Source organism: Mustela lutreola, chromosome 14 (genome assembly GCF_030435805.1).
Source record: "Mustela lutreola isolate mMusLut2 chromosome 14, mMusLut2.pri, whole genome shotgun sequence".
Taxonomy (NCBI): Eukaryota; Metazoa; Chordata; class Mammalia; order Carnivora; family Mustelidae; genus Mustela; species Mustela lutreola.
The window spans coordinates 71,499,910-71,511,263 of record NC_081303.1 but is presented as its reverse complement, the minus strand read 5'-3'; the positions used below and the strand labels follow the sequence as shown (position 1 = coordinate 71,511,263).

General features: G+C 58.0%; 1 protein-coding gene across 1 annotated transcript; it reads left to right on the top strand.

The window, feature by feature from the left end:
* The first annotated feature begins 1,027 nt into the window (after positions 1 to 1,027).
* Positions 1,028 to 2,339, top strand: DUSP23 (dual specificity phosphatase 23). The gene is made up of 2 exons (XM_059146389.1): positions 1,028 to 1,365; positions 1,922 to 2,339. Exons 1-2 carry the CDS (start codon positions 1,099 to 1,101, stop codon positions 2,105 to 2,107), a joined length of 453 nt encoding a protein of 150 aa, XP_059002372.1. The 5' UTR covers positions 1,028 to 1,098; the 3' UTR covers positions 2,108 to 2,339.
* Positions 2,340 to 11,354: the final 9,015 nt, after the last annotated feature.

Below are 11,354 nucleotides of genomic sequence, written 5' to 3'. Positions count from 1 at the left end.
TCAAGTCCCCAGACCATGACTCACCTTGCTCAAATCCCCGAACCTCTCTGCAGCCTCAGTTTCCCCTCTGTAAAGCAGGGGGATTAGGGGCGCCTGGGTGGCTCAGTGGGTTATGCCTCTACCTTCAGCTCAGGTCATGATCTCAGGGTCCTGGAATCCAGCCCCGCATGGGGCTCTCTGCTCAGCGTGGAGCCTGCTTCCTCCTCTCTCTCTGCCTGCCTCTCTGCCTGCTTGTGATCTCTCTGTGTGTCAAACAAGTAAATAAAATCTTTAAAAAAAAAAGCAGGGGGATTAGATAACCTGCCTCATCAGATTACTGTGGCAGTTAAATGAGTCAACACGGGTAAAGTGCTAAGAATAGTGTCTGGCATATAGCGACTGCTCACTAAACGTTCATCCTGTGTCGTGGGTCGCTGTCATCGCCGGACTGTGATTACTACCCCGGGCAGGACTTGAGGGCAGCAGATGCCGCCAGTATTTCTGACTAATCCCAGCCATGGACAAGGAGAATAGTCCTCGCACAGTGGAGACCGCCCTTACTGGACAGGTTCACCAAGTCACTGACAAGGGCCAGTCACCGTAGAGGCGGTTCCTCCCCCAGAGAAGGAACCCTTGGGCGTCCAGGATGAAGGAAGTCAGACCCCCAGGAGGCCAGGCCTGGGGAGCGCAGGGGCCCGTGGACACTGGTGTAATAACCACCACCGGCCGCCAGGGAGCAGCAGAGCCCGGCCCCGCTCGCCGCCTCCGCACTAGGCAATTCGTCCTCCCCTGTGGGTTTGCCTCCCCGCTATTTGGGTAGCTCCACCAATCCCCGTGCGCACCGCTGCGGTAATCCCGCCCAGTCCTGAAATCCAACCAGTCAACGAGCGCGCTGCTCCGGACCGGGGCCGGGTCGCGCCCGTCCTGTCACTCAGAGCTCCAGGGAGCGCGCTCCGGCCCCGCCCCCGAGACGGCTCAGCCAATCCCCGCAGCGGAGCGGGGCGTCGCCCGACGGGGCGCCGAGCCCACGTGTCCCAGGGCGCGGGCGCGGGTAGGAGGCGCGGGGCCGAGGCGCGCGGGACGCGAGGGGGCGGCGCGCCGGCGTGTCCTGCCGCGGCCATGGGCGCGCAGCCGCCGAACTTCTCGTGGGTGCTCCCGGGCCGGCTGGCGGGGCTGGCGCTGCCGCGGCTCCCCGCGCACTACCAGTTCCTGCTGGACCAGGGCGTGCGGCACCTGGTGTCCCTGACGGAGCGCGGGCCCCCGCACGGCGACAGCTGCCCCGGCCTCACGCTGCACCGGCTGCGCGTCCCGGACTTCTGCCCGCCGGCCCCCGAGCAGGTCGACAGCTTCGTGCGCATCGTGGACGAGGCCAACGCGCGCGGCGAGGTCAGCGGGCGGGGCGGGGCCGCGGGGCGGCGGGGGGCGGGGCCAGGCGGGGCTGGCGGGGGCGGGGCCTGCGGGTCCGCGGGGGGCGGGGCCGGGCGGGGGCGGGGTCCGCGGGGGGCGGGGCCGGGCGGGGGCGGGGCCCGCGGGGACGCGACGGGCGGCTGGGGACCCAGGCCGCGGGCGAAGCCGCGGGGAAGCCGCGAGCGCTGGGAGCGGAGGGGCCGAGGCTGGAAGGCAGAGGCCGCCGCGCGCTCGCCGGAGCCTCGCGCCGTCCGGATAGACGGGATCCACGTTTCTAAACCCAAAAGAAGCCGGCCCAGGGCCGGGGACAGGCAGCCCAGGGGCCCAGCCCTTGAACCAACTACAAGGCAGGTGACGGCGGCCTCCGCAGGACAGCACTCCCTGACTGCGATGTCCCTTCTCGCCCCGGAGAGCCGTAGACCCCTGCCAGGTCCTGGGCCTGACCCAGAAGCAGCAGGTGTGGGGACAAGGAGATGGGGCCCCCCCGGCAGGGCGTCGGGCTCCACCCCCCCCCCCCAGCTCTCTCTCTTCCCAGGCCGTGGGGGTGCACTGCGCCCTGGGCTTCGGCCGCACCGGCACCATGCTTGCCTGCTACCTGGTGAAGGAGCGGGGTCTGGCCGCGGGGGATGCCATCGCTGAAATCCGGCGCCTCCGACCTGGCTCCATCGAGACCTACGAGCAGGAGAAAGCCGTCTTCCAGTTCTACCAGCGGACTAAGTGAAGGGCTTCAGCTCCAGTCTGCGCCCCAGGCCCTGACCCCCGTGTGCAGGGGTCGGAGACGCGGACAGGCCCTTGAAGCGCTCAGCCCTGCCGCTCCCGCTGGCCAGGGAGACTGGGAGACTGCGCAGCTGTTCCGTGCAGGCGGGTCCTGACCGAAGAGACAGGGGCAGCTGCACTGGGGGACAAGGGGGCTCCCTCCACTCCCTCCCTGAATAAATAAGTTCTGAGAACCAGCCCACGGTGCACGGCACCCGCAGCTTGCCGAGCCTCCCGGAGCCCTGCCACCTGGGGATGCCATCAGGGCCCTCCCTGTCCTGTGGGGGAGGTAGCTAAGCCTCCGGCCCAAGGCCACACTTCTAGAAAGCAGAAGGGTGGGCAGGCCCTCTGCCTCTGAAAGGTGCTGAGACTCTGTTCTCTGATGATCTCTGATGTGTCTCCAGGGGAGCTGACCAATGAAAGGGGCACAAATTCCCAGCAGCCCCAGGTCTCTGATGCCCACAGACCAGGAGAGCCCCTGCGGATTCAACCCCCCCCCCCCAGTCAAGGCCCCTCTACCCCCTTGTGTGGCATCTGTTAGCCCTCTCGAGACCGAGAAGGCCTGGTGCTCACAGGTAACCTCCGTCTCCAGCTCCCAAGGGCTAGGCACCCCCCACCAGCTGTGGGCTGCTCCACTCCCGAGCAAGCAGCGGCCCATTATGCCGCCCCACACCTCACACTGAGCGAGGCTGGAAGTGAGCCAGCCGGGGTGCTTGTGCCGAGAGGATATTTGGTGGGTGAATGAAGACACTGAGGGCCACAACTCATGGCCGTGGTTCAGCTGTTACCTTCACTCCCAGCTGGGCCCCACCCTAGCAGCCCTGGCACCATGCTTTGGGCTTTGAGAGACAGGGTGGGTGGGGCAGACCAGCTGGACAGACTCTCTTCGCTGTGACCTCGGCAGGCTCCATGGCAGGCGGGCTGGACAAGGTAGAAATGCATCAGGAACCGCGGACCGAGTGCCCAACTGCGTGCACCGGGCTTCATTAGGTGCGGAGGCTTCCCAGTCCAGCACGATGACTCACAGCCTCCTGGAGGAGATGGCGCACACCGGGTCCAGCCCCAGACGGTGGCACTGTGAGAGACGTGCCTCCCAGAGGCAGGGGAGACAGAGTGGGAGGAGGCCAGGGTCCCCCCGAGGCCCCCATCCTGGGTCGCCTGGGCCAGAGGCAGGTCTAAGGCACCTGCTCCTGATGCATCTCTCTCCTTTGCACCATTGCCCGTCCAGCTCAGCGCCCATCCAACACACACAGTATCGTATCAGCCAGAGTCTCACCCTATGTCTCTGGGAGGGGGAGGCAGGCTGTAAGATGCCTCCGCCTTTCTTCCGAGGCATGTTAGAGCTAGGGACTCAGTTGGCCATCCTATTCCCTCCGTCCCCACCCAGCCCAGCCAGGTCGGGGGGTGTGGGGAGCCCCCAATTCCAGGCACACAGGCTGCCACAGAGACGTGGGAAGCAGCACAGAGATGTACTACACAGAGAGGTACTGAAGTCCCCCCACCCTACCTACGGCTTCCCGGAAGCCACCCACAGCCCCTTCCAAAGGGGAGCGTGCACGTGTGTGTGTGTGCGCGCGCGCGCACGCAAATGAAGGCAGGAAGCATGCGGACGGCCCACTTCCTGGATGCCTTCCCGCCACCTACCAGGATGGAAACCAGAGGCCGGAGGCTTGACGCTGCACCCAGAGTTCCCCTCAGCTCTGCTGTTGCCCCAGCAGGTGGGACAACCAGTCCTCGAACTCAGTGCCCTCCCGAGCTCCCGAGCTCCATCCGCCCCACATCTCTGCACTGCAGGAGAGGAACCTGCCCTTCCCTTCCTCCCAAGGCTCCTTCAAAGGAGACAGAACATTTTTCTAACCCCATTAGAGCCCTGTGTGCAGCCTCCGTCCCCATAATTTAAGCAGATCTCCGCTGCCTCAAGAGTTCCTCCGGGAAATAAACATATAATTATGTGCTTAAGGAAATCGGGTTTTAAATAAGTAAGAGTTGACTGGAAATGGAAAACTCTGCCCTTCTCCTTCATCTACCTTGGGAGGTGAGCCTGAGGCTGCTTCTGGGTTCATCCCCACCCCCAAATGTTTCACCTGCTCCCACCTCCTCTCCCGTCCATGGCCAGCAGCGAGGCTTCCAGGCTGGCCGTGACCCTTCCCCATTCTGCCTTCACCAAGGTGATGGGTGTGAGAAACGATCCACGTCCACTGACAGAGGACCTCACGCCGCCGCGCACCAGGGTCTGTTAGCCTCAGCGCTGCTGATCTGTGGGGCTGGAGACCTCTTTGTTGTGGGCTTTCCTCTGCGCTGTGTGGTGTTCAGCAACATCCCTGACCTCTGCTCACTAGATACCTGTAGCATGTCGCCACCCCCGCAAAAAAAAAAAAAAAAAAAAAAAAAAAAAAAAAAAAAAAAGTGACAGCAAGAATGTGCTCGGACATTGACAGACGTCCTCCAGGAGGACAGAATTGGTCCCAGCTGAGAACCACCACAGTAGAGCAACAAGCACCAGGTGCCACCATAAGCTCTCGTTTCCCATGGGAACATGCTTGGGAATTTCTCCTTCGGATGTGGGGGAGAAAGGACCAAACAGCATCAAACACTCACCTTCTCGAGCGGTGCCCAGTTCCCAGCTCCGGCCCCACCCCCCCACTGGGTGGCTTTCCAGGATGGCGACAGACACCATTACCTCTTGACATTTGGAAGGGTTTATTTTCCATGAGTGCCTAGGGGACACAGCTGCAGTGACACAGACTCACACCCCCGTGTCTTCAAAGTTCCATTCATGTTTGTTGCCTGCAATGTGACTTGAGTTCCCTGCCGGATGGAGGCTGTCGGGACGGAAGACGTCCCTCTGTGTCATTCGGGCGCTGCAGCCGTCACCTCCTTGGTTCCTCTCCCAGAGAAGTGTTCTGATGCGGAAGCAACTGGCATCAGGACAGGAGGGGCACCGGCCACTCTGAGACCCTTTGTCCGGGGCCTGGTCCTTCTGCCTCCACTTGATCCAACCGTGCACACACACACAGGTTCTTCTGCTCTGTGGCCCCAGGTTCTGTAGCTGGCCCCCAGGCATGCGTCCCCAGCACACAGCCTCCTGCTGCGGAGATCAGCCTGCATCGTGGCCAGCCCCCCCCAGACCTCCCTTGGAGCTCAGCCTCCTCAGCACCCTGTTGCCATCCCAAACACACAGAGACCTGACCCGCGGGGCGGCTCCTCCCCATCCTCCCCCAGGGGAAGGAAACCCACTCCTGCACGGCGCCCCTGCCCGCCCACGAAGACCCCTCCAGATCTTCCCAGGGATGAGCATGTCACGGGGGCCGGGATCTGATCCAAATCATCAACCATCTCCCGGAATGAACTGCACTCATTTGCCAAGCCTCCAGTCCAACCTTCTGCCGACTGTGTCGCGTTCTTTCCAAGAAGGAAACCGAGTTGGTCTCACAGGATCGTTTTGTCACAGAACAACACCAGTTACTGCTAATGTGTTTCGCCCTTGTTCATGACTGTACTTTGTTTACCTAGACGGTTACAATCGTCGTGTTTATGAAGCCCCACCACAGGGCAGGTGTTTTTATGTACATCATCACATCGTGTCATTTTATCCTTACAACCACTCTGCAGATCAGGTATTTTTCCCTTTCCAGGGGTAAACTAAGGTGTATGGAACTGGCTGACTTTGCCCAGTGCCTCACACTTGCAGTGAAAGAGCCGGGATCGCATCCAGATGTCCCTCCCGCCAGGACCTCCCCCCGGCTCCGGGGACATGGGGCAATCTGCCCTCCTAGTCAGAGCTTGGCATCAAGGGCCATCTGACCAACCCAGCCTCCAATGGCTTCTCTCCCTACCCTCCTAGGAGCCCAGGGAGTAAACATCGGACACCAGAGCCAACACATGTGAGCTATGGGCTGTGCCTGAAAACGCAGCCCGAGCATTTGAGTCCAGAATAGCGAAGCTGACTCATCAGGTCCCTTCGTCCGCTCCACAACTACATAACTCAGAGCAGACATCGTCCTCACCCAGCATGACAATCCGGAGGCACACGGCGATGGCACTGAGCCTTTGCAAATGTCTTCTTGTGTCTCATGATTTATTAAAAACTCTAATATCCTTTCGGTTTTCGTTGTTGTTATTTGAGCCCTTAATGCACACTAGGCACTGTACCAAGTGCTTTATAGACATCATCTCACTTAATCCTCCAAACAACCCTACGGACAAGGTCTTCTTATAATGCCCAGTGCATGTCTGAATAAACTGAGGCCCGGAGGGTTTGAGCTGCACACACAGTCACGTAGCTAGAACAGGATTCAAACCTGGGTTTATCTAACTATAAACTGCCATGTCTCTTGGGAGCCGAGATGAGACTTCGTTGTCATTGCAAAGTACACAGCAGCCTCTGTGTCCCCCAGAAGCGAGGCACTGGGACTCACAGGCCGTTAGTGGGACCCGGGATCACCGCCCCCACCCCATAGACGGGCAGTTCTGCTCTGACCCGGGAGTGCCGACCTGCAGCCCGGCCACCAGCCCAACAGGCTTCCGCCCCCACACCTCCCGCTCCATCGAAACGATAGTCCCCTATTGATTAAGAAATGAGTTATATGAGCACTTCTGTCATTACTTTTAAATTTTTCTCCAGCTATTTTGGATTCAAGTCATACTCTTGAGAAGGCGGCATGCTTGTCCAAGCAAGCAGAAAGTGGCACGGCGCACGTCCATGCCTGAAGTTCATGACTTATTTGCAACCTTGATAACGGAATCCTTTGTGCCAATAAATTCCTTAAATTGCTTCAACCACTCTCCCACCCTATTTTTCCCATGACTTACTCTGTCACCATGGTTATGTGATCATGAAACGAATTGGTGATGTCACCTCTGAGCTTTCAGTATGTAGGATTCAGCAAGGTGAACGGTTCTGGGATTCTCCCTCTACCTTTATACTGAAGACGCCGCTGTCTCTTCCCGACCGATACATATGGAGCAGGGACTCCGCTCCAAACCCAAGGTGGGACATGCGGACAGTCCTCGGTGTGGCTGTCCCATGGGTTGGGGTCGCGCTTCACCTCCTGCAGGGGGTTCCACGTGCTCTTGGGCTCCGCAAGCCCACTCCAGGCAAATTCGCCAACTGGCGAGTTTCCCGTAGACAACTTCATGCAGTCTAGTTGGGGCTGATGCAGCCTTGGGCCATGGAACAGGGTTAAATAACCACACTGAGGTCAAGCCTGCAGAGAGAACTATGCCATTTTGACCATGACTTGTGAGGCCCCAAGGAAGCCAGTCCCTTCCTCCAGCTCCTTCCTCCCTCTGCTGTAGACCTTGTTCCCTGCTCTCCCCGGGTAGCGGACCCCAAGACCAGCCTCGCTAGAGGGACTCACGGACGAGCTGCCCTCCTCCCAGCAATGGCTCGTTGCGGTGAAAGGACACCATGACAATCAGCAAAGGGAAAGCGCACGGGGCAGAGTCCAAGCAAAGCAGGCACGGGCTTCCAGGGGCATCCCAGGGACACACACCTCTCCCGAGACTGTGGAAACATATACCACCCAACGGCGCAGTTTCCCTGAACCTGGGTGCCGGGGTGTTGTTGGGGGCGGGTCCGTGCGCACACAGCTCCTGCAAATTGACCTTAGGCGCTCAGGCTCCAGCCGCAGAGGTCAGCCTTGATACTGCATGGCCCCAGCAGCCCGGCATATTCACCACCACACTGTGAGCACAGACCTCTGCCTGGCCCAAGATATAGGTCCACAGAGAACTTCTTATCAGGCAGGATGTCTCAAGAGCTCAGCGATCAGCTCACAGGAGCCGGTTGAGACGCAGGCCTGACGACCTTGGGCACGCGTGAGGTTTGGCCCAGCCAGCCTGCTGAGTTGCCCCAGTCCTGCACATGGCCAGGCGTCCTCGACTCTCTCCGCACGACAGTCAGGGCAGCCTGCCGGGGAGACATTTGTCCCCGACTCTGCCCAGCTCCCAACTCCCACTCCCCACTGGTCTCAGCTTAACACCCTTTCCCGGGGAAAGGTTTCCAACCACCCCCTCACATACTCACACATATTCCCGAAGCATCTGTCCTTCTACCTCCCGGGCCCTGGCTCACCTATGATTCATCTCATCGTTTAATGTCTCCCTTTCCCGCTGGAGTCGAAAGACCGTGCCCAGGCTGCGAGCGCCCAGCACGACGCCTGGCACTCGGACGCTCGAGAGGCACGTGACACCGGACCCACAGGCCAGAGACGCAGAGCCGGGCGGGATAAATCCAAGGGATGCATCATCTGGGGTTGGGGGGAGCAGGGGGGGGTACATGACAGGTGCGTGTCCGCAAGTATGATGCCAAGATCCAGGACATAAATACTTAAGCCATGTGGGCATGATTGCAGACAAAAGAGGAGTGTGTCCGGTCAGATTCAGGAAGTTCACCTCCCGTAAGAGGTGGATGGTAGCATTGGAGAGCCAAGGGATCTATACACAGGGTAGGTGTTGTTAAACCGCTGGCGGTCTGTGTCAGGTGCAGAGTCCACACACGGCGGCTTAGAGAGGTGGGCAAGGTGAGTGGGTGGCCACGGGGACGGGGGTAGATGCTGGGAGGAGCTAAAAACCCCTCCCAGGGGCAGCAGAAAACACAGGGTTGGACTCAGATGGTGGACGGATGGAAGGGTCAGGGTTACATCCGGTCTCCAGAGTGGAGATGCCACGGGCCTTTGAGCGGAGGACAGCTCGCTGGACTCCATTTGTCTCAAGTCACACCCAGACAGAACGGCCCCATTTCTGAGCGACAGGATGGTGCTTTATGATTCAGCACTGCCAAAGAGAGACAAGGTCTCAACGCGGCTGATTTTTAAGATTTTTCAGAAGATACGCGTTAAGAAAGAACCTGCTTTCCCTGCTTGCTGCAAGTTAATGACTTTAATGCTTTGCCAAAGAAAGTAAAGGGGTTGTTAAGTCGGTGCTTGCCCTCTGGGCTCGCTGGCTATGACTTTTTAATGCTTTTCAAATGGGAAAGGATCTCAAGCCAGTGTCATCTGCGCGTGCCCGAACGCATCTTTCAGATGGCCGCTGGCCGGGCTCCCGCGCCCACTGCCCTGGCTGGTTCACTGGCGCCACATCTCAAGTCTTGGTGTGCATGCAGTTCACCGATTCAAAGGTCCGCGGGGGGAGGGGGAGCTGCCTTCAGTTCAGGGCCATGGTATTTGTCCCCATTGTCCCCAGGCCAAGGGCATCCTGTGAGCTCAAACTTTCTACCTTAGTTGTACCTCCGGCTCCCATTATGTCTGTCCCCTGACCTGCAAACTTGTCTTCTTTTGCCCCCGTGGTGGTCAGTCTGTCAAGTTCAGAGGAGCCAGGCAGACCTGGTGGCATGTTCTCCAGTAGGGGCAGGGTACGGTGTGTGCCACAGGTGAGCGATGCCGGGTCCCCAAAGGCTGCCCCCACCGAGGGAACACGCAGGCCCTCAGAGGACCCCAGGCAGCCGTGGACACCAAAGCACCCTGAGCCCCAGAGCACCTGCAGCTGGCACTCCCCAGAGGGAGACCTAGGGAATAATGGGCCAGCCTGGGCACCCAGGGCTCCCTCTTCTCCCTCATGGGAGCCTGAGGAGCTCAAGACGGAACCAGGCGGGGACAGCGATGGTGGGCGGCCTCCGAAGCTTGCTCCTCAGTCCTGTGGGTCCTGGATCTGGCCCAGCACTTGTGCTCAAACCCTCCAGGAAGGGAAGGAACCTAGGTTGCAAGGAGAGCTCTGGGCCCATACAGGTGTCAGGCTGTACCCTTGAGAGCTTAAGGGTGACCTTCAACCCACTTCAATCCATATTTCTGCTCATCTGGTAACCCAGAAGCCACAAAGGAAATCATGACAGCAGTGGGGGAGGGGGGGCAATCAGAAAGGAGTTAGGGAAATACAAATTAAAATAGAAGTAAGATATGATTTTATATATATGTCAGGTTGGACATGCACATCTACCAAGTCTCAAAACACCAAAGTTGCCAAGGCTGGGGGAAAGGGAACGCTCATGTTGCCGGAAGATACGCATATAGGCACAATAGGTTTGGAGAGTGATGTGGCTGGCTCGCCGGAAAGTCCCAGTCACTTCACATCTGTAGGTATCTTCTGGACAAATTCTGCATGTGAGAAGCCTGGGACCATGAATGAGGCTGCTTATTTATTCATCAAACCCAGCACCACGTCTTGAACTACACGCCAGGTAGTTCACGACTACACGCCAGGCACACTTCTAGGAGCTCAGAGCTGAGCATGAACAAAAAGCAAAACCATCTGCTGTCCTGGAGTGTATGCACAGTGCAGTTTAAGGCCCGACCCTGAGAATGATTTTGAAATAAATTTTTAGGACAGGGGTGCTTGGGTGGCTCAATGGGTTAAAGCCTCTGCCTTCAGTTCGAGTCATGATCTCAGGGCCCTGGGATCGAGCCCCGCATCAGGCTTCCTGCTCATTGGGGAGCCTGCTTCCCCCCTCTCTCTGCCTACTTGTGATCTCTGCCAGCCAAATAAATACATAAAATCTTTTTTAAAAAATTGTTAGGACAACAGATGGATGGTGAACTAGGTATATGGGCTTCAGCACAGGTTTATCTCGGAAACGGCGTTGGACACTTAAGAAAGGAACCTGCAGAATGTTGAAAATAGAATTGCCCTATGACCCAGCAATTGCACTATTGGGTATTTACCCAAAAGATACAAACGTAGTGATCCAAAGGGGCACGTGCACCCGAATGTTTATAGCAGCAATGTCCACAGTAGCCAAACTATGGAAAGAACCTAGATGTCCATCAACAGATGAATGGATCAAGAAGATGTGGTATATATACACAATGGAATACTATGCAGCCATCAAAAGAAATGAAATCTTGCCATTTGCGACAACATGGATGGAACTAGAGCGTATCATGCTTAGCGAAATAAGTCAAGCAGAGAAAGACAACTATCATATGATCTCCCTGATATGAGGAAGTGGTGATGCAACATGGGGGCTTAAGTGGGTAGGAGAAGAATCAATGAAACAAGATGGGATTGGGAGGGAGACAAACCATAAGTGACTCTTAATCTCACAAAACAAACTGAGGGTTGCTGGGGGGGGGGGGGGGGTTGGGAGAGGAGGGTGGGATTATGGACATTGGGGAGGGTATGTGCTTTGGTGAGTGCTGTGAAGTGTGTAAACCTGGTGATTCACAGACCTGTACCCCTGGGGATAAAAATATATGTTTATAAAAAATAAAAAATTT

Bases quoted from the DNA above. Each gene is read 5' to 3' on its own strand.
- DUSP23 (XM_059146389.1), top strand. From the start codon at position 1,099: ATGGGCGCGCAGCCGCCGAACTTCTCGTGGGTGCTCCCGGGCCGGCTG. The intron at 1,366-1,921 runs GTCAGCGGGCGG...CTCTCTTCCCAG, and splicing joins AGGCCAACGCGCGCGGCGAG to GCCGTGGGGGTGCACTGCGC.